Source organism: Melanerpes formicivorus, unplaced genomic scaffold (assembly GCF_026170545.1).
Source record: "Melanerpes formicivorus ecotype bairdi unplaced genomic scaffold, bMelFor1.0.p_v2 SCAF_2625, whole genome shotgun sequence".
Lineage (NCBI taxonomy): Eukaryota > Metazoa > Chordata > Aves > Piciformes > Picidae > Melanerpes > Melanerpes formicivorus.
The window spans coordinates 1-23,855 of NW_027144976.1; the positions used below are offsets into that span (position 1 = coordinate 1).

A 23,855-nucleotide genomic window follows, 5' to 3' on the forward strand; every position below is an offset into this window, starting at 1 on the left:
CTGGTTCCATACTCTACAGAGATGCTTCTCACCCCCTAAACCTACCCCTAGTCCCCCTAAAACTGCTCCTAGACCCCCTAGACCTACTCCTAGCCTCCTTAAACCTGCTCCTAGGGCCCCTAAACCTACCCCTAGCCCCCCCTAAAGCTACTCCTAGACACTGTGGAGCTCTACAACCCCCTAAACCTACTTCTACCCCCCGCCCCCAAATCTATCCCTAGCCCCTCTAAACCTACCTCTAGCCCCCCTAAAGCTACTCCTAGACACCATGGACTTTGGTTCCACACTATAGAGGTGCTTCTCACCCCCTAAACCTACCCCTAGTCCCAATAAAGCTGCTCCTAGACTCCATGGAGATGATCTACACCCCCCTAAACCTACTCCTAGCCCCCCAAACTTACCCTTAGCCCCCCTAAACCTACCCCTAGCCCCCCTAAAGCTACTCCTAGACACCATGGACCTGGTTCTGCACTCTACAGGGGTGCTTCTAACCCCTTAAGCCTACCCCTAGCCCCCCTGGACCTGGTTTCACACTCTACAGAGATGCTTCTCACCCCCTAAACCTACTCCTAGTTCCCCTAAGCCTACTCCTAGACACCACAGAGATGCTCTACACCCTGTAAAGCTTCCCCTAGCCCCGCTAAAGCTGCTCCTAGACTCCATGGAGATGCTCTACACCCCCTAAATCTACCCCTAGCCCCCCTAAACCTACCCCTACCCTTCTTAAACCCCCTCCCCTCCCCTCCTTCCCCCCCCCCCTTTCCCCCCCCTCTCCCCCCCCCCACCTCACCTGACAGACTTGCCCAGGATGTGCTTGTAGAAGGACCTGGTGAAGTAGCACTCGAGCAGGCGGTTGTCGTAGACGGCCTTGGCCACCACCCTGCCCACGAACTTGAAGTAGCTGAGGTGGTTGGGGTTGGCATGGGAGGAGGGGTTGATGGTGTAGGTGACCCTGTCCCCGGGGGAGGTGCGGAACAGGGCGTACATGGGGTTGAACATCTCCCGGGAGATGATCAGGAACCACTCCCGCAGCAGGCCCCCCGCGTCCTGCCCCTCCTCCCCCTCGAACACGATGTAGCTGCAGTCAGGGGAGAGGGGGGAAGAGAGAAAAGGGGGTTAGGAGGGGTGAAGGAGGAGGTTGGGGGGGGGTTTGGGGGTGGTGGAGGGGGGTTGGAGAGGGTTTGGGGGGGGTTTGGAAGGGGTTGGAGAGGGATGGGGAGGGAGATGGAGGGAGAGGGGAAGGGTTGGAGGGGAGATGGGAGAGGGTTGGAGGGAGATGGGGAGGGAGTTGGAGGGAGATGGGAAGGGTTGGAGGGAGATGGGAGAGGGTTGGAGGGAGATGGGAGAGGGTTGGAGGGAGATGGGAGAGGGTTGGAGGGAGATGGGAGAGGGTTGGAGGGAGATGGAGAGGGTTGGAGGGAGATGGGAGAGGGTTGGAGGGAGATGGGGAGGGAGATGGGAGAAGGTTGGAAGGATTTGGAGGGGATTTGAGGGGGTGGAGAAGGAGTTAGAGGGGGTTAGAAGGGGGTTGGAGGGAGATGGGAGAGGGTTGGAGGGAGATGGGGAGGGAGATGGGAGAAGGTTGGAAGGATTTGGAGGGGGTTTGAGGGGGTGGAGAAGAGTTAGAGGGGGTTAGAAGGGGGTTGGAGGGAGATGGGAGAGGGTTGGAAGGAGACAGGAGGAATTGGAGGGCGGTTGGGGGAGCTCTGGGGGGACCCTCAATCACCGCTGAGGAGGACCTGGGGGTCCTGGGATTGATTTGAGGGTCCTGGGGTCCCAGGGAGGGGATTTGGGGGTGCTGATTAAACTGGGGGGGGGCGGGTCCCTCACAGCCAGGCCCTAGGCCTGAGTGCCTCAGAGTTCTCTGGGGCAACCCCAGTCACTGTTGGGGCTTGAGGAGGATCTGGGGGTCCTGGGGGGGATTTGGGTGGTAACTGAATAAGTTGAGGGGGGTCCCTCACAGCCAGCTCTTCACCTCCCTGAGGGACTCTGGGGCAACCTCAGTCACCGCTGGGGCTTGGGGAGGAGGCTGGGGGGTCCCAGGGAAGATCTGGCAGTCCCAGGGGGGATCTAGGGGTGTTGATTAAATTGAGTGGTGGGGGGGAGGGGGGGTGTGTGTCCTGGAAGTGTGGGGGGGGTCCCCTCACAGCCTATTCTTCATCTCCTCAGGGCTCTTCCTGTGCAGCTCCGGTAGGAGTCCTCGAAGACGTGGTCGCGCCGCACGTGCACAGCCATGTCCTCCTTCCGCAGGCCCTCGTCCAGCCTCTCCAGCTCCTGCCTGAAGTACCTGGGGAGGGGCAGAGGGGGAGGTCAGGAAGACTTTTGGGGACTCCCCCCTGCCAGGCCCCCCACAATCGCCTGGGGGTGTCCCATACTTGCGCTTGACGTCGAAGTCCAGCACCCGGATGTAGTCGACCAGCACCGCGAAGGGGCCGTCGGCCAGGTGCGTGGTGGACTGCCGCAGGATCTGGTTCAGCACAGTGCGGTGAGTCTCTGCCCAGGGGAGGGAAAAGAGGGGGGGTCAGGGGGACCCCGAAATGGGGAGGGGGTCCCCGAAGTTTGGGGGGGGGGAGGTTGGAGTTGGGAGGGGTCCTTGAAGTGAGGAGGGGATGGGTGCGGGATGGGCGCAGGGGCTGGGGGCAGGGCGCACAAAGGGAGAGGGTCAGGGGAGCCCCAAAATGAACGAGGGGGTCCCCAAAGTTTGGGTGGGGGGTTGTTGGAGTTGGGAGGGGTCCCTGAAGTCTCCCAACTCCCCTCCAAGCACCCTCCCACCCCCTCAAACCCCCTCCAAACCCCTTCCCACCCTCCCCAATCCCCACTCCCAGCTCCCTTCCAGCCCCCTAAATCCCCTCCAAGCGCCCTCCCACCCCTCCAAACCTCCTCCCACCCCTCCAAACCTCCTCCCACCCTCCTCAATCCCCCTCCCATCCTCCTCATTCCCCCTCCCATCCTCCTCATTCCCCCTCCCATCCCCCCCAAACCTCCTCCCATCCCCCCCAAACCTCCTCCCATCCCCCCCAGCCTCCTCCCTGCCCTCCCTCACCGGCGAAGCGCAGGAACTTCTGGGTGTCGGGGGGCAGGCTGGCCGAGATGTGCATGGCGGAGGGCTCCCGGGAGAAGAAGGGGTCCAGGGAGGAGGGGGTGGCAGGGGTGAGAGGGGCAGGGGAGAGCGGGGGGGGGCTCATCCTTGATGTGTGCCAGCTGGCTCTCCCGGGTTGTCCCGCACCGGGGGCTTGCTCTCCCGACTCCGTGGCGTTGCACCAGGAAAAAGGCCTCCACTGCTGGCTGCAGCACTGCCAGGGCAGGCAGGGGGAGAGGGGTCAGAAGCAGGGGGGAGAGGGGTCAGAAGCAGGGGGGGAGAGGCCAGAAAGTGTTGGGGGAGCAGATATGGGGGGGGCAAAGGTCCTAAATTTGGGGGGGGGGAAGGGGTTGAAGGGGGGAGGAGAAGGCAGCAGGGTAGGGGGGAAGGCAGCAGAGTTGGGGGAGAAGGCAACAGAGAGAAGGCCTCCAGTGGTGGCTGCAGCACTGCCAGGGGAGGGGGAGGGAGGGGGGAGAGAGTGAGGGGGAGGGGAGAGGGAGAAGGTGAGAGGAGGAGGAGGAAGGAGGCAGCAGAAATTGGGGGGGGAGCAGGTTTTGGGGGGTCAGAGGTCCTAAATTTGGGGGGGGAAGGGGTTTGAAGGAGGAGGAGAAGGTAGATGAGGTAGGGGGAATGCAGAAGAGGTGGAAGGGAAACAGCAAACTGGGGGGGGAGGGAACCCCCTGGAGGTGTTGGGGATATCCATGGGGGGGGGAGGTGGGATTTTGGGATCCCCCCTGGGATGTTTGGGACCTTGGGGGGGTTTTGGGGTCCTTTCTGGGGGTGCTGGGGACATCCTTGGCAGGGTGAGGTCAGGATCGCCCCTGCCAGGGGAGTTTGGGGGTTGGAGACTCCCTGGGGGGAGTTTGGGGTCCCCTGGAGGGGTTTGAAGTCCCCATGTGGGTTTTGGGGTCTCCCCCATGGGGGTGCTGAGGACCTCACTGAAGTCCTGGGGATCCTGTGGGGGTTTTTGGGGTCCCCCTCTGGGAGTATTGAGGACATTCCTGGTGGGGTGAGCTCAGGACCACCCCTGCTGGGGGAGGCTGGGGACTCCCTGGGGGGTTTTGGGGACACTTGGGGTGGGGGTTGGGGTAACCCTGGGATCTTTGGGGACCCTCTGGGGGTTTTGGGGTTCTCCCTAGAGTGTTTTTGGACCCCATGGAGGTTTTGGGGTCCCCTGCTGAGGACATCCCTGGTGGGGTGAGGTTGGGGGACGTCCATGCTGGGGGAATTGGGGGAGACCCCGGTGGGGGTTTTGGGGACTCCTGGGGGTTTTTGGGAACCCCTGAGGGGTTTTGGGGTGCCCCTGGGGGCGCTGGGGACTCACCCAGCACCGCATGCTGGTCGTGGGACTCCTCCAGCTCCTTCAGGCACTCCCCCAGCATGTCCCAGAGCTCGTCCAGGCTCAGCTGCTCGCTCAGCAGGGGCAGCTCCGGGGGGCGCTCCTCACGCTCCCCCCCCTCAGCACCTGGCAGGGGACAGGGACCCCCAGTTACTCCCCAGGGACCCCCACTTAGTTACCCCCCAGTTACCCCCAGCAGCTCCCAGTTATTCCCCAGTGACCCCCAGTTATCCCCCCGTTACTCCCCAGTGACCCCCAGTTACCCCCCTCATGGCTCCCAGTTACCCATTCCAGGGCTCCCAGCTACTCCCCAGTTACCCCCCACCCAGTGACCCCCAGGGCTCCCACAGACATCCCCCAGGGCTCCCAGTTACCCCCCAGTGACCCCCCCCAGGGTTCCCAGTTACTCAACAGCTCCCAGTTACTTGTATGAACTGGTTGCAGCAGTGTGAACTGCTCTGAACTGGTGTGAACTGCTCTGAACTGGTGTGAACTGCTCTGAACTGGTGTGAACTGGTGTTACTGGAGTCTCACCCAGGCCAGGGGTGTCCTGGGGGGCAGGGGAGGGCTGGTCCACGTCCATGGGGGACTCCTCGCGCCGCGCGGCCCCGTCCTGGGCGGCCTCCGACTGCAGGGGGAGGGGCAACAGGGTGTGGGGGGAGGAGGGGAGGGGCTGGGACACCCCCCCCCCCCCTCCCACCACTGCAGACTCCCCTCCCCCTACAGACACCCACAGCCCCCACCCCCAAAAACATAAGAGAAGGGCTGGGGAGGAGGGGGACCACCCCCCCCAAAACCAGTGCTCAGGTGGCTTTGGGGGGACTGGGAGGGGAGTGAAGGAAGAGAAAGAGGAGGAGGAGGAGGAGGGGGAAGGGGAAGAGGAGGAGGGGGAGGAGGAAGAGGGGGAAGAGGAGGAGGAGGAGGAGGGGGAAGAGGAGGAGGAGGAGGAGGAGGAGGAGGAGGGGGAAGAGGAGGAGGAGGAGGAGGGGGAAGAGGAGGAGGAGGAGGAGGGGGAAGAAGAGAAGGGGGGGAAGAGGAGGAGGAGGAGGGGGGGAAGAAGGGGGGGGAAGAGGAGGGGGAAGAGGAGGAGGAGGAGGAGGGGGAAGAGGAGGAGGAGGAGGAGGGGGAAGAGGAGGAGGAGGAGGAGGGGGAAGAAGAGAAGGGGGGGAAGAGGAGGAGGGGGGGAAGAGGAGGAGGGGGGGAAGAGGAGGAGGGGGGGAAGAGGAGGAGGGGGGGAAGAGGAGGAGGGGGGGAAGAGGAGGAGGGGGGGAAGAGGAGGAGGGGGGGAAGAGGAGGAGGGGGGGAAGAGGAGGAGCGGGGGGAAGAGGAGGAGGCGGAGGGGGAAGAGGAGGAGGCGGAGGGGGAAGAGGAGGAGGAGGAGGAGGGCGAAGAGGAGGAGGAGGCGGAGGGCGAAGAGGAGGAGGAGGAGGCAGAGGAGGAGGAGGAGGCAGAGGAGGAGGAGGGTCAGGGCAGGAAGGCTAACCGTGTGTGGCTGCTGCTGCCTCCGGGCCCGCTGCCCCTCACGTACCATTTGGATGATGGCGTCGGCCTCGGCCTCCAGCTGCCGCACAGCTGCCTGGATGCTGCCGGCCGCCCCCAGGGCACCGCCGCCTGTGGGGGGGGAGGGGGGGAAAGAGGGGGGCACGGGGGTGAGGGTGGGTGGGGACACCCCGGGGAGGGGCTTGGAGGACACCCCCGGGACTTGGGGGGACACTGGGGCTGAGAGGGGGGACACCCCTGTGGGGGCTTGGAGACACCCTAGGGACTGGGGACACAGAGGGGGCTTGGAGGGGACGCCGAAGAGGTGAGGGGAGGACAGCCTAAGGGATTGGGGGGAACACCCCAGGGGTTTGGGGACACTGAGTCTCAGGAGGGACCAACCCAGGAGCTTGGGGGTGATCCCTAAATTGAGGAGGGGGTCCCCAAAATGGGGAGGGGTCCTGGAAACAAGAAGGGGATTGGGGCAGGATCTGGTTGCTGAGTCTCCAGAGGGACAAACCCAGGAGCTTGGGGGTGGTCTCTAAAGGGAGGAGGGGGTCCCTAAAGTGGGGAGGGGGTTCCTAAATTGGGGACAGGGTCCCTAAAGTGAGGAGGTGGTCCATAAAGTGGGGAGGGGGGTCCTCTAAAGCGGGGAGGGCTCCCCAAAATAAGGCTGTGGGCCCAGGAAATGGGGAGAGGATCGGTGCTGGTCGCCGAGTCTCTGGAGGGACAGACCCAGGTGCTTGGGGGTGGTCCCTGAAGCGACGAGGGGGTCCCTAAATTGAGAAGGGGGTCCCCTAAGTGATGAGGGGGTCCTTAAAGTGAGGAGGGGGTTGTGACAGTTTAGGCTGTGCCTTTAAGAAAGGACAGCTGGTGCGTGTGGGCTAAACCACCACACAACAGGGGGGTCCCTAAGGTGGGGAGGGGATTGGATCAGGGGTGGTGCAGGATATGGCTGCTGAGTCTCCGGAGGAGCTTGGGGGTAGTCCCTAAAGTGAGAAGGGGGGTCCCTAAATTGGGCAGGGGGGTCCCTAAAGTGAGGAGGGTGGGTGCCTAAAGTTGGGAGGTGGGAGGGGGAGGGCTGTGGGGGGCTCCCCTCACCCAGGCGTCCGGCTTGCTTGGCCTTCTTGTGTGCCCGGCGGGTGTCGTCGCGCAGCTGGATGATGACCTGCAGCAGGCGCAGGAAGAAGCGCTGGGTGGAGGTCTTGGAGGTCAGCACCGACATGGAAGGCAGCTGCAGCTCCCGGCCCCCCAGCGCCCTCTTCTGGGAGGCCACAATCACTACGCTCTCCGTCGTGTCGAACCTGGAGAGGGACGTCAGGAGGGACCAGAGTGAACGGCCAGCCCCCGGACAGGAGTTCTTGGTAGGGCCCAGAATTAACAGCAGAGGTCGTAAGTAGGACCCAGGGTTAACATCAGAGATCATCAATAGGGCCCAGGGTTAACATCAGAGATCATCAATAGGGCCCAGGATTAACATCAGAGATCATCAGTAGGGATCAGGGTTAACATCAGAGATCGTCAATAGGGCCCAGGGTTAACATCAGAGATCGTCAATAGGGCCCAGGGTTAATATCAGAGATCATCAATAGGGCCCAGGGTTAACATCAGAGATCATCAATAGGGCCCAGGGTTAACATCAGAGATCATCAATAGGGCCCAGGGTTAACATCAGAGATCGTCAATAGGGATCAGGGTTAACATCAGAGATCATCAATAGGGCCCAGGGTTAACAACAGAGGTCATCAGTAGGGACCAGAGTGAACAGCGGAGCCTGGAGTTATCAGCAGGGACCTGGCTTAACAGCAGAGGTCATCAGTAGGGCCCAGGGTTAACAGCAAGCTCCAGAACCACCACCCCAAATCGCTCCCCTGACCCTGCAGCATCCCCCCTGGCACTGGGGGCTGTTGGTAGGCCCCAGAGTGAACCATGCCCCCCCAACCACCCCCCGCCCCCAGCCCAAGCCCCCCCAGCCTGGCACTCACCGGCTCTGCATCTTGCCCTTGAGCTTGGCGCTGGGCGGCTGCTGCTCTTCGGGCAGGCCCTCAGGGGAGGGAGCCTCACTCTGAGCCCTCCGCTGCTGCTCCAGGTTGTACTCACGCAGCTCGGCCAGCAGGGTGCCTGGGGACAGCAGGCATCAGTAGGGGCCAGGGTTAACAGCAGGCATCAGTAGGGGCCAGGGTTAACAGCAGGGGCCAGAAACCATCAGTAGGCTTCAGAGTTAACATCAGGGGCCAGGAGCCCTCAGCAGGGGCCAGGAGCCCTCAGCAGGCCCCAGGGTCACCAGGAGGCCCCCACCCCGGACGCCCCCTGCTCACCGATCTGGCGGCACAGGGTGGCCCCCAGCGTGCGGCCCCCACTCAGCAGCAGGCGCAGTACGGTGTCCCGTGTTCCTGCATCCCCCCGGGACAGCTGCAGCAGGACGTTGGCTGCGTCCTCCAGGCCCTCCTCCGAGCACGAGTGGGAGGTCAGCACCTGGCACAGGGATAGGGGACAGCCCAGGGTGTCACAAGGAGGGGGCTAGGGACACCTCAGGATGGCACAGGGGTGTTGGGGATGTCATGGGGGGAGTTGGGGACACCCCAGGATGTCCCAGGGTGGGGGTCAAGGTGCCCTCACCTCGACGGAGAGCTGCAGCTGGCTCTCGGTCAGGCCTGTGGCCGCCATGCGTGGGGCAGGGTCGCTGCCAGTGCTGGGCTCAGGGACTTTGGGGCCTGGGGACCTGGCGCTCCGCGAGGGGGCTGAAGGGACCCAGAGGACCAGGTTGATCCCTCTCCCAGACCCCCTACCTCCCTCTTCCCTGCCTTCCCCTCTCCTCCACCCCCTCCTTTCCCTCTCAGCCCTTCCTCCCTCCCTCTTTCCCACCTTTCCCTCTCCCCCACCTCCTCCCTCCCCTCTCTCCCTCATTCCCCTTTCCCTCTCCCCCACCTCCTCCCTCTGTCCCCCACCCCTCTCCCTTCTCCTCTCCTCTCCCTCCTCCCTCCCTTCCCTTCCCCTCTCCCCCACCTCCTCCTCCTCCAGCCGCCGTGGTCGCTGCTCCTGCTCCACCACTGGCACCTCCCCCAGGAGCAGCCGCGGCGGCGCCGTTCTGGCCGTCGGCCGCTTTGGCGCCGCTTCCCCCTCCCCCGGCCTCGGGCAGGGCGATGGAGATGAGGGAGAGGAGGCGGAGGAGCTTCTCGGTGAGGAGGGCGCTGCGGCGGATGACGCCGTGGGCCAGCATGTTCATCAGCTGCCCCAGCGGCGACGCCTCCAGCCCCAGCGCTGCCGCCTCGGGCTCGGGGCCGCCGCTCCCGGCCCCGGCCTTGGCCGAGCTCTTCCCCTTGCGGCTCACGTTCATGTTGTCCAACTTCACCAGCAGGTCCCAGAAGTCGGTGGAGAGGGAGGGGGAGGAAGGGGCTGGGGGAGGAGGAGGGGGAGGGGGAGGCGGAGGAGGAGGTGGGGGAGGAGGAGGAGGGGTGTGGGGAGGTGGAGGTGGTGGAGGAGGAGGAGGAGGAGGGGGTGGGGGCGGAGGAGGGGGAGCGGGGCAAGGGCTGCCCCCCGCCGGGTTTGGAGGGGCCGGAGCGGTCGGGGTCGGAGGGAGGGTCCCGGGAGCGCTGCTGGGTGAAGTGGCTGGGGAAGACCTGTGGGGGAGAAAGAGGGTGGTGAGGGGAGAGAGGGAGGTGCCCTAAGGTGGGACCCCACCAAAGACCCCTCCCAGCACATCACAGCTCAGCTGAGAAGCCTCTGGAGGTGCCAGAACGTGACCCAGTACCCACCAAGAGCCCCCCAGGAACCTCCTAGACCCCATAATACCTCTCCAACCCCACCAAGAACCCTCAGGAACCCCTCAAGAAACCCCCTAGACCACATCCCACCTCCCAGTTCCATTCCAAACCCCTCAGGAACCCCACGAAGAACATCCCAGACCCCATCCCACCTCCCGGTTACTCTCCAAACCCCCCAACAACCTCCCAAAACCCCTCAAGGAACCTCCTAGACCCCATCCTACCTCCCAGTTCCTTTTCAAACCTACCAAGAAGCCCTCCAAACCCCTCAGGAACCCCTTGAGAAACTTCCTAGACCCCATAACACCTCCCATTTCCTCTCCAAACCCCTCAGGAACCTCCACAAGCCCCTCAGGTACCTCTTGAGGAACCTCCTAGACCTCATCCCACCTCCCAGCTCCTCTCCAAACCCCCCAGGAACTTCCAGGATCCCTCAGGAACCCTTCAAAGAACCTCCTAGACCCCATAACACCTCCCAGTTCTTCTCCAAACCCCTCAAGGACCCTCAAACCACCACTATGGAACCTCCTAGACCCCATAACACCTCCCAGTTCCTCCCCAAACCTCTCAGGAACCCCTTGAAGAACCTCCTAGATCCCATAACACCTCCCAGTTCCTCTCCAAACCCTTCAGGAAACATTCTAGATCCCATCCCACCTCCCAGTTCCTCTCCAAACCCCCTAAGAACCCCTCAGGAACCCCTCAAGAAACCCCCTAGACCACATCCCACCTCCCAGTTCCATTCCAAACCCCTCAGGAACCCCTCAAGGAACCTCCCAGACCCCATCCCACTTCCCAGTTCCTCCCCAAACTCCTCAAAGACCCTCCCTAGCCCCCTCCCCAGACCTTGGCCAGCTGGATGAGGGTGTCGAGGACGTGTCTGCAGACCACGGGGGCGGCCTGGGGGTGGATGTGGACGGCGGAGCCGGCGGCGGCCGCGTGCCGCTCGCTGTGCTTCCGCCCCGGCAGCCTCTGGATCTGGAAGATGTTGGTGCGGCAGCCCAGGGCCGCGTCCATCGACACCGACAGCCACGACAGCTGCCCGGAGCTCCTGGCCTCCACCCGCTGCAGGAGGTCCAAGCCCCGCTGCTGCTGCTGCTGCTGCTCTGAGGAGGATGATGAGGAGGAAGCAGAGGAGGAGGATGAAGCAGCGGCGGTGGCGGTGGAAGCAGAGCTCCTGCCGCTGCTCCGGCGAGGCCTTTCCTCGCTGGCGCTGGAAGCGGAGGTGGAAGTGGAGGAGGTGGTGGTGGAGGCGGAGGAGGTGGAGGCGGTGGCGGGGGGTCCCCGGGGGGTCTCGAGGCAGAGCTCGGCCTCGCTGCTGCGCTGCAGGATGGAGAGCAGGCTGCGGACCACCCAGCCCCGCGTGGGGGCGTGGTAGCAGAGGTTGCGCAGCACCCGGTGCAGGCGGCTGGTGTTCAGCTTGGGCTCGTCCACGAACAGCAGCACCAGCAGGCAGGACAGGGCCTCGTGGTCCAGCAGCAGTCGGCCCCGCAGCCGCAGCAGGGCTGTCCACGCTGCCCCCAGAGGGTCTGCCACACGGGGGGAGGGGCGGGAGGAGAGAGAGAGAGAGAGAGAAAGAGAGAGAAGTGGGGTGGAGAAATGGCTGAGGACCTCTCGGGGTGGAGGAATGGCTGAGGGGATTGGGGAAGATCTTGGGGGGGAGCCCCTGGGTGGAGAAACAGCTGAGGGGGTTGTGGAGGAACCTCTGGAGGGGCTGGGGAAGGACCTCTCTGGGTGGAGGAATGGCTGAAGGCGTTGGGGAGAATCTCTGGTGGAGTTGGGGAGGAACCCTTGGGTAGAGGAACAGCTGAAGGCGTTGTGGAGAAACATCTGGAGGAGCCGGGGAGGAGCTGGGGAGGATCTGTCTGGGTGGAGGAACATCCTGGGGGGGAAACCCTTGGGTGGAGGAACAGCTGAGAGGGTTTGGGGACACCATGGTGGAGGAACATCTGGAAGGATTGGGGAAAGACCTCTCTGGGTGGAGAAACAACTAAGAAGGTCTGAGAAGGACCTCTCTAGGTGGAGGAATATCTTAGGGGGGGAACCCGTGGTTGAGGAACATCTTGGGGGGTTGGGTAGCATCTTTGCAGGAGGAACCTCAGTGGAAAGGTTGGGGAAGGACCTCTCTGGGTGGAGGAACATCTGGAGGGGTTGGGGAGGAATCTCTGCCACTTGGGAGGGGGTGAAGGCCAACTGGGAGGGGATGAAGGCCAACTGGTCCATAATGGGAGCACTGGTGCCTACCTGCTGTGGCTGCTGCCCCCCATGTGGAAGGTGCCTCCGCGTTGCACTGCCAGCCTGGTGTACTGCACCCCGCGGTTGCCGCTCAGCCGGCTGGTGAAGGCTGTGAGGAGAGGGAGGTCAGCTTGGGGGGCACTGGGAAGGGCTGGAAGAGATTGGGATGGACTGGGAGGGACTGGGATGTGCTGGAAGGGACTGGGATGGGCTGGAATAGACCAGAAGGGACCGGGATGGGCTGAGATGGACTGGAAGAGACCAGACAGGAGCGGTGCTGACCGGGGCTGCGCAGGATGGCGGAGAGGGCGGAGGTGCTGGAGTGGCCGAAGAGCCTCTCGTGCATGAGCTGCCGCTGCCGTGCCTCCTGCTCGCGCCGCAGGGCCTGCGCCTCGGCGGCGATGTCCGGCGGCATCACGGCCAGCACCGAGTCCTCCATGTCCTCCAGCACCGAGCGCCGCAGCTCCGAGGGCAGCGTCTGGATGAAGGTCACCGGGTCCAGGGGGGCGTCCGAGCCGGCTGCCGCCGCCAGCTCCCGGCGCTGCTGCTCTGCCCGCTGCTGCGCCAGCACCTGTGGGGGGCGCCGCAGAGGTGGGGGAGTCAGAACTGCCCCCACACCAGGGGTCATACCCTCATAAGTCCCACCCCCTTAGAAGCCCCACCCTCTCCCTAGGCTCCACTCTCTCTCTAGGCTCCACCCTTTTAACCCCACCCCCTTTCAGGCCCCACCCCTCCCCAAGCCCCACTTCTTTACCCCCACCCCTCCCTAGGCCTCACCTTTTTAGCCCCACCCCACCCTAAGATTCACCCTTTTAACCACACCCCTCCCAAGGCCCCACCCTTCTAACCCTACCCCCCTCTCAGGCCCCACCCCCTTGCCTTTACCTTACCCCACCCGATTTAGGCCCTATCCCCCTAGACCCCACTCCCTCCCGCCTTGCCCCTGCCTGGAGACCTCACCCCTTCTCAGGCCCCATCCCCCACCCCACTGTCCCTGTCCCCCTTTACCTCCTCCTGGATGGCAGGGGGCAGAGCTGCCAGGAACTCAGGGCTGACTTCGGTCAGGCCGGGATTGGCCAGCGGGGGTGGGGCGGGGCTGGGGGTGGGCGGGGCCCGGGCGGGGGGGCGGATCCCCAGCTGGTTCTGCAGCACCTCCCTGCGGATGTCCTCGGGCAGGGCAGCCAGGAAAGAGGGGTCCACGCCCTCAGGGAGGCTGATGCCTGGGTGGGAGGTCAGGGCATGTTGGGGACATCCCCAGAGCTCCCCAGGAGTACTGGGGAACCCCCTCCCTGATTTGGGGCGCCCCCAGACCGAGGGAGCACCCTGAGGGACCCCAAACCAAGGCCCCTTGGAGCCTTCAACGTCTTACCAAGGCGTTTAGGGACTCCCCCCATGCCCCAGGACTTTGGGGACCCCCTCCCCAATTTGACCCCCCCAGAGCCATGTGGACCTCACCCAAATCCAGGGAGCACCCTGAGACCCCAAACCAAGGCCCTTTGGAGCCCTTGCCAAGGCATTTAGGGACACCCCCCCTTGCCCCAGGACTTTGGGTACCCCCCAAGGGATTTTTGGGGACCCCCTCCCCGATTTTGGGGGTCCTCCATTTCTAACCTGCCAGGGGATCTTCCTCCTCACTGCTGGTGGAGGGCAGAGGCTCCTCCAGGATGCCCCTGGAGTCAGCCCCCGAGACGGCGCCAGCCGAGTCCCGCGTGGAGGCTGCGCTCTCCGAGGAGGAGGCAGGGGGAGACCTGGGCAGGGAGGGGACACAGGGACTGAAGGACTGACCCCCCCAAATCAGGGTCCCCCCAAGCTCTAAAAATCAGGGACACCATCACCTCCCCTCCAAAAAAAGAAACAACTCCAGGGTCATCCCCCAGGAGCAGCACCAGGAGCAGGAAGTAAGTTCTGGGGTCTGAAAGGGACACCTGGGGGGGGCCTGGAGGGACTTTGGGGTCCCCTGGAGAAATTTTAGGGTGCTAGGGGGAAAGTTTTGGGGTCCCAGAAGGCAATTTGGAGTCTTAAAGAAACGTTTGGGGGTGGTGGTGCTGATTCTGGGGTCCCAGGAAGACAATTTGAGGGTCCCCTTGAGGGATTTTGGGGTGCTAAGGGAAGAGTTTGGGGGTCCCAGGAGACAATCTGGGAGCCTAAAGGAACATTTTGGGGGTCCTGGTGCTGATCTGGGAGTCCCAGGAGGCAATTTGGGGTCCCACAGGAACATTTAGGGGGTCCTGGGGTTAATTTTGGGGTCCCAAGAGGCAATCTGGGAGCCTAAAGGAACATTTTGGGGGTCCTGGTGCTGATTTGGGAGTCCCAGGAAGCAATTTGGGGTCCCACAGGAACATTTAGGAAGTCCTGGGGTTAATTTTGGGGTCCCAAGAGACAATTTGGGAACCTAAAGGAACATTTTGGGGGTCCTGGGGTTGATTTGGGGGTCGATTTGGGGGATGCCAGGGTAGATTCTGGGTCCTAGAGGAACATTTTGGGGTCGATTTGGGGGTGCCAGGGTAGATTTTGGGGTCGATTTGGGGGTCCTGAGAGAACAATTGGGGGTCCCCTCCCCGCTGCCGCTTACCCCTCGTCGGGAGGCTGAGCGCTGTCGGCTGGGGCCGGGGGGTTCCCTTGGGGGGTGCCCCCGGGGGGGTTTTGGGGGGCTGCTGGAATTGGGAGGGGTCCCCCTGCCGGGCCCCCACCTCCTGGCTCCTCCAGGGGTCCTGAAGCCAAGCTGGAGGTGTCCATGGGGGACCCCTCGAGCTGGCTGCTGCCCCCTGTCAGGGCGTCCGAGTCCTCCGCTCGCTCTGGGGACAACGACGCTGGGGCGGGGGGAGGAGGAAGGAAACACATGCTCATGAGCCCCCTCCCCAAATAGACCCCCCCAAAATAAAAAGACCCCCCAAAAAAAATAGAGGACCCCCCCCAGAATGAGACACCCCCCCCAAGAACAAGATGCCCCCAAAGGACCCTCCAAGAATGAGACCCCCCCCCTCCAAGAAACCCCCCCCGAGTGAGACCCCCCCAAGAAATCCCCAGAATGAAATCCCCCCCAAAAGAATCCCTCCAGAGTGAGACCTCCCCAAAGACCTCTCCAAGAATGAGACACTGCCCAAGAAGTCTCCAGAGTGAGACACCCAAAGGACCCCCCCAGAATGAGACCCTCCCAAATAACTCCCCCAGAATGAAGCCCCCCCTCAAGGGACACCCCCAGAGTGAGACCCCACCCCAAGAATGAGATCCCCCCTAAACAACCCCCCCCAAAAGTATCCCTCCAGAAGCAGACCGCCCCCAGGAACTGCCCAGAATGAGACACACCACCCCCCCAAGAGGACCCCCCCAGAACGAGACCCTCCCCAAGGATGCCCCAAGGGTAAGACCTCCCCCCACAAGAAGCCCCCAGAGTGAGACCCCCCCAGAATGAGTCTCCACCAAAAGGATGCCCCCAAAGGACGCCCCCAGAGTGAGCCCCCCCCCCCCCAGAATGACTCCCTCCAAACCCCCAACCCAAGCCTCCCCCAAAACAAAGACCCCCCCAAAAAATGAGAGGACCCCCTCAAAATTGACCCCACCCCCCAAATCGATCCTCCCCCCACCAAAATAAGAAGCCCCCCCTGCCCCCCCAGGCACTCACTGATGGTAGGGGCCGGGGACAGCTCCATCTGGGTGGCCTCAGGCTCCTGGGGAGGTCTCCCCGAGCCGGCCCCCCCCCGCCCCCCCCTCCTCGCTTTCGGGGGGCTGGGGGTGGGGGGGGGCCCGAGTGGCAACTACCCCCCCAGCTACCCCCCCCTCCAGCTACGGTGGAGGAAGAGGAAGAAGAGGAGGAGGAGGAAGCAGCAGCAGAATGTGGGGGGGGGGGTCGGGTCGGGGGGGGTCGGCGTCGCCTCCAGCATCACCAAGGTCCGGTGGGGGCCGCCGGGGGGGGGGTCGCCGGGGGCCAGGTTGCCTTCTGGGGGGGGTGGGGAAGGGATTTGGGGGGGTGGGGGTGGCAGGGGGAAGGAACACAGAGATCAATTTTGGGCAGAGAAGCAGAAATTTAGGAGCCCCTCCCCAATTTGGGGGAGGGCTCCAGAGACTGCTGCCCCCCAAAAGGAAACGGGGGGGGGGGGGGGGGCAAAGAATAAATGGGTTGGGGGTGACCACCCCCCCAAGACCCCCCCAGACCAAACCCATTCATCTACACCAAAGTTCCACCTGCCCCACAACTCTTTTAAGCCCCCCCCCCGAAAAACACTCAGCAACCCCCCCCCAAAAAAGCCCCCTTCCCCCCAAATCTTAAACAGACCCCAACCCCCCCCCCAAAACCCCTAACTTGCCTTAACCTCCCCCCCCCCCCAATTTTTCCCTCCCCCCCCCCCAGTTCCTGTCCCCCAGGTTTGGTAGCACCCCAGGTGGCTGCTGAATTTTGGGGGTACCCCTGGGGGGGGCTGCTGGGTGCAGGAGGGGCACCCCAGGGAGCTGAAGGGTTTTGGGGAAACCTCCAGGGGGCACTGCTGGGTCCGGGGGGGGGCACCCCAGGGGGTTGATGGATTTTGAGGGTACCCCTGGTGGGGGCGCTGCTGGGTCCGGGGGGGGCACCCCAGGGGGTTGATGGATTTTGAGGGTACCCCTGGTGGGGGCGCTGCTGGGTCCGGGGGGGGCACCCCAGGGGGTTGATGGATTTTGAGGGTACCCCTGGTGGGGGGGCTGCTGGGTCCGGGGGGGGGCACCCCGAGGGGTTGTTGAGTTTTGGGGGTACCCCCAGGGGGTTTCTGACTTCAGGGGTGCCCCCAGGGGTGTTGCTCGGTTCAGGAGCACCCCCAGTGGGTTGTTGTGTTTTAGGGGGTGCCCCTAAGGGGGTTGCTGTGCTTTAGGGTCCCCCGGGGGGAGTGCTGGGTTTTGGGGTGTTCCCAGGTTGGTTGGTTGGTCCCAGGGTGCCCCCAGGGAGGGTTACTGGGTCCCAGGGGGGGATTGCCTGCTCCCGGGACACCCCAGGGGGACTGCCATGTTTTGGGGACCCCCCCAAGGGGTTGCTGGGTTCAGGGGTGACCCCAACTTGATTTTGGGGGTACCCCCAGGGTGGTAGTTGGGTCTCAAGGTACTCCCAGGGAGGGGGTTCTGGGGGGCATGGCAGGGGGTCGCTGGGTCCTGGGGTGCCCCGTGGGGGTTGCTGTGTTTTGGGGGTGCCCCCAGAAGGTTATTGGCTCCTGAGGTGCCCCCAGGTTGATTGTTGGGTCCCGGGGTGCCCCCGGCGGGGGTTGCCATGTTTTGGGGGTACCCCCGGGGGGGCTGTGGGGCGTGGGGGTCCGTAGGGCGCGCGCCCCGCGAGGAAGACAGTGGACTGGGTAGTCATCTCCAAGTGGGGGGCACCCTCCAACTACACAATCCACTACCTCAGCCCGCGGGGTGCCAGGCTCCGGGGGGGGCACCCCAAGACTGCCAGGGCTCCGAGAGGGGTGGGGCAGAAGGGGGGAGGAGAGAGGGGAGTTGGAGAAGGGGGGGGGAGGGATTTACCTTGAGGGGGCAGCTCGGTGCTGGCTGCCGGGGGCTTGGCTGCGGCATCCTGCAGGGGGCAGGGAGAGATGGAGGTGAGGCTGGGGTCCTACCAGAGGTTGGGGGCCCAGCAAGGACAGGGTCCCACCAAGGGTGAAAGTAAGGATGGGGTCCCAGCAAGAGTTGGGGTCCCACCAAGGGTGGAGGTGAGGATGGGGTCCCATCAAGGCTGAAAGTGAGGCTGGGGTCCCACCAAAGGCTAGGATCCCATCAAGAGCTCGGGTCCCACCAAGAGTGGAGGTGAGGAGGGGATCCCCCCAAGAGCTGGGATCTCACCAAGGGTGGAGGTCAGGAGGGGTCCCACCAAGAGTGGAGATGAGGATGGGGTCCCACCAAAGGTTGGGGTCCCATCAAGAGTTGGGGTCCCACCAGAGATTGGGGTCCCACCATGAGTGGAGATGAGGATGGGGTCCCAGCAAAGGTTGGGGTCCCATCAAAGGTGGAATTGAGGCTGGGGTGCCCCCAATAGCTGGGGTCCCTCCAAGAGCTGAAGGTAAGGCTGGGGTCCTACCCAGGGCTGGGGTGAGGCTGGGGTCCCCTCAAGAGCTGGAGGTGAGGTTGGGGTCCCACCCAAGAGCTGGGGTCCCCCCAAGACCAGAAGTAAGGCTTAGGTGAGGATGAGGCCCCCCCAAGGCCAGAGATGAGTCTGGGGGTGCCACACGGGGGTGGCACACAGTGGGGTGGCACCTAGGGTGCCCCTGACCTGGCCCTGGCTGCCCTCCTTATCCCCGGGGCCGTGCTGGCTGCCCCTGGCCTCGTCCTCGGCCGCCTGGCGCCGCCGCTTCTCGCGCCGCTCGTCCAGCTCCTCATCCCGCAGCGCCTCCAGCCGGCTCAGGATCGGCACCTTCACCACTGCCAGGGCACAGGGGGCGCTAGGGACACGCTAGGGGGCGCTGGGGAGGTGCTGTGGGGAGCTGGGAACGCTAGGGGATGCTACAGGGGTGCTAGGACTGGGGGGTGCTAAGAAGCACTGGGAACACTAGGGGGCACTGAGGAAGTGCTGGGGTGGTGCCAGGGGGTGCTAGGGACACACTGGGGGATGCTGGGGGGTGCTAGAGATATGCTAGAGGGTACTGGGAGGGCGCTGTGGGGTGCTGGGAAGACTAGGGACATGCTAGAGGGCACTGGAGGACACTGGGGGGGTGCTAGGGACACACTGGGGGGTGCTGGGGGCAACTAGGGGGCACTAGGAGGTGCTGTGGGGGAGTGGTGGGATGCTGGGAGAGTGCTAGGGGGCGCTGTAGGGGTGCTGGGAACACTAGTGGGTGCTAGGGAGATGCTGGGAGGCACTGGGGGGTACTGGGAATATACTGGAGTGGCACTAGGGAGCACTGGGGGTGGTGCTAGGGACACACTGGGGGGGCGCTAGGTGGGCATTGGTGCCATTGGTGTCCCTGGCGCCCCCTCATGGCCATCGGTGTCCCTGGCACCCCCTGATAGCTATTGGTGTCCCCTGGTAGCCATTGGTGCCCCTGGTGGCTGCTCCTGTCCCCTCATGGCCATTGGTGCCCCTGATGGTCATCAGTGCCCTCTAGTGGCCGTTGGTGCCCCCTGGCGCCCCCCGGTGGCGCTCACCTGCGACGCAGTCATGCACGCTCTCAGCATCCAGCACCTTGCATTCCTCGGTCCAGCGTGTCAGGGCCGTGGGGATGCTGGAGAGAGTGCCTGGGGGGGAAGGGGAGGGGCCAGGGTCAGGGCGGGGCTGTCATGGGGGACACACCCCCTGGCTAGGACCACACCCAGGCAAGCAAGGCCCAAGGAGCCACGCCCCAACTCTGAAACCTTGTTCTGCCCCCCCCACCAGTGCAAACCTCTGCCCTGACTCAACTCTGACCCCACCTAGTTAAGCCCCACCCCTTCTTGGACCACACCCCAACTCCAACCCCTTCCCCATCCATCCCTGTGCCTTAAACCCAACCCTCTCCCTGCCCCAACCCCACCCTACCCCAAGCCCTGCTGCTCTGGGGACCCCACCTGGTTAAGCCCCACCCCTTGTGGGACCACACCCACACAGTCCACACTCCTTAAAACCACACCCCACTCCAATCCCTTCCCTATCCATTCTTGTGCCCCAGGCACAACTCTCTTCCCCCCTAACCCCACCCTGCCCTGAACCCTGCTGCTCTAGGGACTTCACCCATGTAGACCACACCTTCTCTGGGGCCACACCTACAGAGGCCACACCCCAACTCCAATCCATCCCTCTGCCCTAAAACCCAACCCTCTACTCCCACCCTACCCTGAGCCTTGGGGACCACACCCACTTAGATCACACCCCCTCTCCAATGCCTTCCCCATCTATCCCTGTGCCCTTGACCCAACTCTCTCTCCTCGACTCCACCCTCTCCCCTTGACCCCACCCTACTTAGAACCTTCCTGGTCATGGGGACCCCACCCACCACACCTATTAAGCCACACCCCCACTCCGATCCATCCCTCTCCCCTTTAACCTAACCCTTTCCCCCCAGCCCCAACCCCACTCTACCCCAGGCCCCTAATGCTTTGCGACCCCCACCCGGCCTTCCCGCCCCGCCCCACCGCACCCCAGCCCCGCCCACCCGCGCCCTGCCCCCACTCGCCCGCCTGGCTGCCGGCGCCGCCCTGCTCGTGGAAGAAGTCATCGAGCAGCTCGTCGTCGGAGCGGGCGATGATGTGCACGTCCTCGTTGCCCACCAGCAGCCGCGCCCGGCCCCGGCTCTGCAGCGGCAGGCTGCTGCTCAGCTGCAGGATGTCAGCCGCCGCAGAGGGGCCCAGCAGTCTGCGGGGGGTGCCAGGGAGCAGGCATCAGTCAGGGGGTGGGGGGGGGGAGGCGGTAACGCTGGGGGGATACCGTGGCAGGAGGGGCAGAGAGGATCAGGGAACTGAAGGATGTTGGAGGCTGCAGAGGGGGCCAGCAGCCTGCAGGGGGCGGCAGCAAGCAGGGTCAGTCGGGGGGCATGGCGGGGGGGCAGGGTCAGGCGGGAGGGTGGCAGTGTTGGGGGGATACAACAGGGAGAGGGGGAGAAGGGAACAAGGAACTGTGGGATGTTGGTGGCTGTGGAGTGGCACAGCAGACTGCAGGGCCAGCAGGGGGCAGCAGAGGACATGGAGGCCACCAGGGAGCAGGAGTCAGTCGGGGGTCAGAGGGGAGGTGGTAGTGATGGGGGGAGACCAGGGAGGGAGGGGCAGAGGGGATCAGGGAGCTGCTGCTCAGCAGCAGACATTGGTGACCACAGAGGGGCCCAGCAGCCTGTGGGGGGCAGCAGGGAGCAGGAATCAGTCGGGGGGGGCAGCAGGATGGTAGTGTTGGGAGGATACCAGAGCGGGAGGGGTCAAGGGAGAGAGGAGCTGCTGCTCCGCTGCAGGGTGCTGGCAGCTGCCAAGGTGCAGCAGCCTGCAGGGCCAGCAGGGGGCAGCAGAGGACATGGAGGGCAGCAGAGGACATGGAGGGCAGAGTCAGACGGAGGGGGTGGTGGGGAGGGTGCCCAGGCTGGGTGCCCACCTCTGCAGGATGAGGGGGGGGTTGGGCTGGCGCGCCCCCGGGTAGTGCACGTGGATGGTGTGCCCGGCGTTGGCCGTCAGCTGCCGCAGGGTCCTCTGGCTGCGGCCCAGCCCCTGTGCCAGGCCGGTGCCGCCGGTGCCCGCACCCAGCGCCAGCGCCCCGTGGTCCGCGTGCCGCACCAGCAGCGGGTGGCTGGCGGGGATGTTCCCAGGGGATGGGGGGATGTCAGCTGGGGAGAGGGGGGAAGTTGTACACCTCAGCACCTGGCACCGTGCCCGGGGGAGGTGCCAGCCCCGCTCTAACTCCAGCCCACTCCCAAGCCCTTCCTCATTGCCTTCCACCACAGCTCCTCTGCTCTCCCTCCCCACTCCCTCCCAGAGCCTCCCCGTCCCTCCTACTCCCTCTGCCCCTCCTCCCAGTCCCCCCAACTCTCCTATTCCCACTCCCAGCCCTGCTCTCTCCCTCCACAGCTCCCCCCCCCCACTCCCCTTCCCATCCTCTTTATCCTCCTTCCAGCCCCTCCCAACCCCCCGCAGAGCCTCCCACTCCCTCCCCACCTCCTCCCACTCCCTTCCAGCCCTTCCCCCTCCCAGCCCCTCCCTGTGCCTACTGGGGCTGGAGAACATGTTGTCAAACTCGATGATGAGGTCGTCATCGCGGTCGAAGCGCTCGAAGCGCACCAGGGGAGATGCATTCATGTCAGGGTAGTCCTCATCCAACTCCATCTCTGAGCCTTCATCATCATCCTCCTCCTCTTCCCCTTCCTCCCCCTCCTCGTCATCCTGGGGGGAGGCGGAGAACCAAAGGGCTTAGCTGGGAGGGACTGGGAGAGGAAACTGGGGGAGAGGAAAGCTTGGGAGAGGGTACAGAGGGCAGGTGAGGCCTAACTGGGGGAGGCTGAGGTCTAATTGGGGGAGGCTGACCCAGACTGGGAGGGACTGGTGGTGGGGGACAGGACTGGGATAGTAAACTGGGGGGTGGAGAGCTTGGGAGAGGGTACAGAGGACAGCCTGAGGCCAAACTGGGGGAGACTGACCCAAACTGGGAGAGGCTGAGACCTAACTGGGGCAGCTTCAACCCAAACTGGGGGACCCCTTCCCTCCAAAGGAGAAACTTTGACCCCAAGGTGGCACTTTCTGCCCCCCACATTTCACCCCTGATCCCCCAACTGGGACACCCCCCCCACCAGACCTGGTCATCCTCATCCTCCTCTTCTTCCTCCTCTTCCTCGTCCTGGCTGTCATCCTCATCCTCATTGCTTCCACTGCTGTCCTCTTCCTGGGTGTGCTCCTCCTCATCCTCAGGGTCCAGGATGTTCATGGAATCTTTTGGGGGGGAGGGGGTCAGCTGAGGTCACTTAGGCCCTGGGGACCCCCTCTAGGACCTCCCCTGGGACCCTCCCAGAGAAGCCTTCCTGGCCCTACCTTCCCTGTTGGCCTGCAGGGTGGAGGCCTGGCTGAGGTTGGAGGGAGCCTCATCCATCAGGACGTCCTCCTGGGACTCATCTTCCCCTGACCGACTCACTTTGGGGCAAAAAGAGATGTGGGAGTCACAGGCAGCCCCTGGAGGAGGGGCACCCCCAGCAACCCCCCTCCTTGCACCCCCAAAATGACCTCCTCGAAGCCCCAAAACCTCTCAGTTTCAGCCCAAAAGCCCTCAGGAGGAAAAAACCCCACAAAGCTAAAAGGCACAGAAATGAACCCAAAACTCCCTCAGTTCAGCCCAAAATCGACCAAGTTCACCTCAAAATCTCCAAATTCACCCCAAAATCCCCCAAGGTCACCCCAAAATTGCCCAAGTTAATCCCCAGGGTAGTGGGGGAACCTGGGGTGATGGTGGGGTGCAGTGGAGGGTTTTGGGGTGCAGTGTGGGGTCCTGACATGATTTTGGGGTGCAGTGGGGTGATGTTGGGCTGGGTTTAGGGTGCAGGCAAGGGATCCTGTGGTGATTTTGGGGTGCAGTTAGTGGGTCCTGAGTTGATTTTGGGGTGCAGGGGGGGGACTTGGGGGTCATTTTGGGGTGCAAGCAGGGGATTTAGGGGGGGTTTGGGTGCAGTGAGGCAATTCTAGTGTGGTTTTGGGGTGCAGCGGGGTATTTTGGGGTGCAGTTAGAGGGTCCTGGGGTGATTTTGGGGTGCAAGGGGGGACTTGGGGTACAAACAGAGAATTTAGGGGGGGTTTGGGTGCAGTGAGGCAATTCTAGTGTAGTTTTGGGGTGCAGTGAGGCACTTCTAGGGTGGTTCTGAGGTGCAGTGGGGTGTTTTGGGGTACAGTGGGGCAATTTTAGGTTACAGTGGGGTGATTTTGGGGGGCAGTGGAGAGCTTTGGGGTGATTTTGGGGTGCATCTGGGGGGTCCTGAGCTGATCTTGGGGGTGCAGCGGCGTGATTCTGGGGTTCCATGGGGGGGCTTGAGGATGATCTTGGGGTGCAGTGGGGGTCCTGGGGTGATTATGGGGGGTCCCTGACCGATGATGGTGCTGTTGCCGGCGGCTCCGTCCCTCTCCAGCAGCTCATCGATGAGGTCCTCCAGTTCGTTCTCCACCTGGTGGGGAGGGGGCTCCAGTTCAGGGGGGGGCTACTTTTATTTCAAGGGGGGTGGTCCAAGGGGATGTGGGGACCCCCTCCCCACTTTGTTACCTGCATCTCCTGGGTGCTGAGCCCCTCGGGCTGCCCGGCCAGCACCACGCTGTCCCCCTCGGCCTCGCCGTCCATGTCCCCGTCGGCAGCCTCGGCCTGGGCCACCTCCGTGTCCTCCTCGGGGGGCTCGGGGTCCCCGGGGTCCCCTGAGAGGGAGGGGGAGAAGGAGAGGATGGGGAGAGGGAGTCAAAGGGATGGGTTTTGGGGAGTGGAAGGGGCTCCCCAAAATGGGGGTGCAGGGTGGGATGGGGAAAACTGGGGATACCAGGGATGGGGGACACCGGGCGGGCCTGGAGAGGAGAGGGGGAGGGGCTGGGGAGG

At 63.9% G+C, this 23,855-nt stretch overlaps 1 protein-coding gene across 1 annotated transcript in view; it reads right to left on the bottom strand.

Annotated features, from left to right (window-relative positions):
* Positions 1 to 774: 774 nt before the first annotated feature.
* Positions 775 to 23,855, bottom strand: part of HUWE1 (HECT, UBA and WWE domain containing E3 ubiquitin protein ligase 1) — a gene marked incomplete at its 5' end in the record, with an annotated part of 28,757 nt that continues 5,676 nt past the window's right edge. The window contains 34 exon segments of the mRNA XM_068171280.1: positions 775 to 1,078; positions 2,148 to 2,190; positions 2,193 to 2,287; positions 2,376 to 2,493; positions 3,044 to 3,179; positions 3,181 to 3,293; positions 4,404 to 4,544; positions 4,953 to 5,046; positions 5,902 to 6,029; positions 6,999 to 7,201; positions 7,883 to 8,018; positions 8,216 to 8,372; positions 8,517 to 8,638; positions 8,904 to 9,375; positions 9,377 to 9,517; positions 10,508 to 11,164; positions 11,166 to 11,190; positions 11,906 to 12,005; positions 12,179 to 12,467; positions 12,905 to 13,116; positions 13,508 to 13,644; positions 14,469 to 14,706; positions 15,519 to 15,638; positions 15,681 to 15,833; positions 17,378 to 17,426; positions 18,120 to 18,268; positions 18,992 to 19,081; positions 19,996 to 20,174; positions 20,898 to 21,126; positions 21,508 to 21,679; positions 22,089 to 22,222; positions 22,322 to 22,420; positions 23,364 to 23,439; positions 23,535 to 23,680. Coding sequence (XP_068027381.1) covers positions 787 to 1,078; positions 2,148 to 2,190; positions 2,193 to 2,287; positions 2,376 to 2,493; positions 3,044 to 3,179; positions 3,181 to 3,293; positions 4,404 to 4,544; positions 4,953 to 5,046; positions 5,902 to 6,029; positions 6,999 to 7,201; positions 7,883 to 8,018; positions 8,216 to 8,372; positions 8,517 to 8,638; positions 8,904 to 9,375; positions 9,377 to 9,517; positions 10,508 to 11,164; positions 11,166 to 11,190; positions 11,906 to 12,005; positions 12,179 to 12,467; positions 12,905 to 13,116; positions 13,508 to 13,644; positions 14,469 to 14,706; positions 15,519 to 15,638; positions 15,681 to 15,833; positions 17,378 to 17,426; positions 18,120 to 18,268; positions 18,992 to 19,081; positions 19,996 to 20,174; positions 20,898 to 21,126; positions 21,508 to 21,679; positions 22,089 to 22,222; positions 22,322 to 22,420; positions 23,364 to 23,439; positions 23,535 to 23,680 — 5,645 coding nt within the window.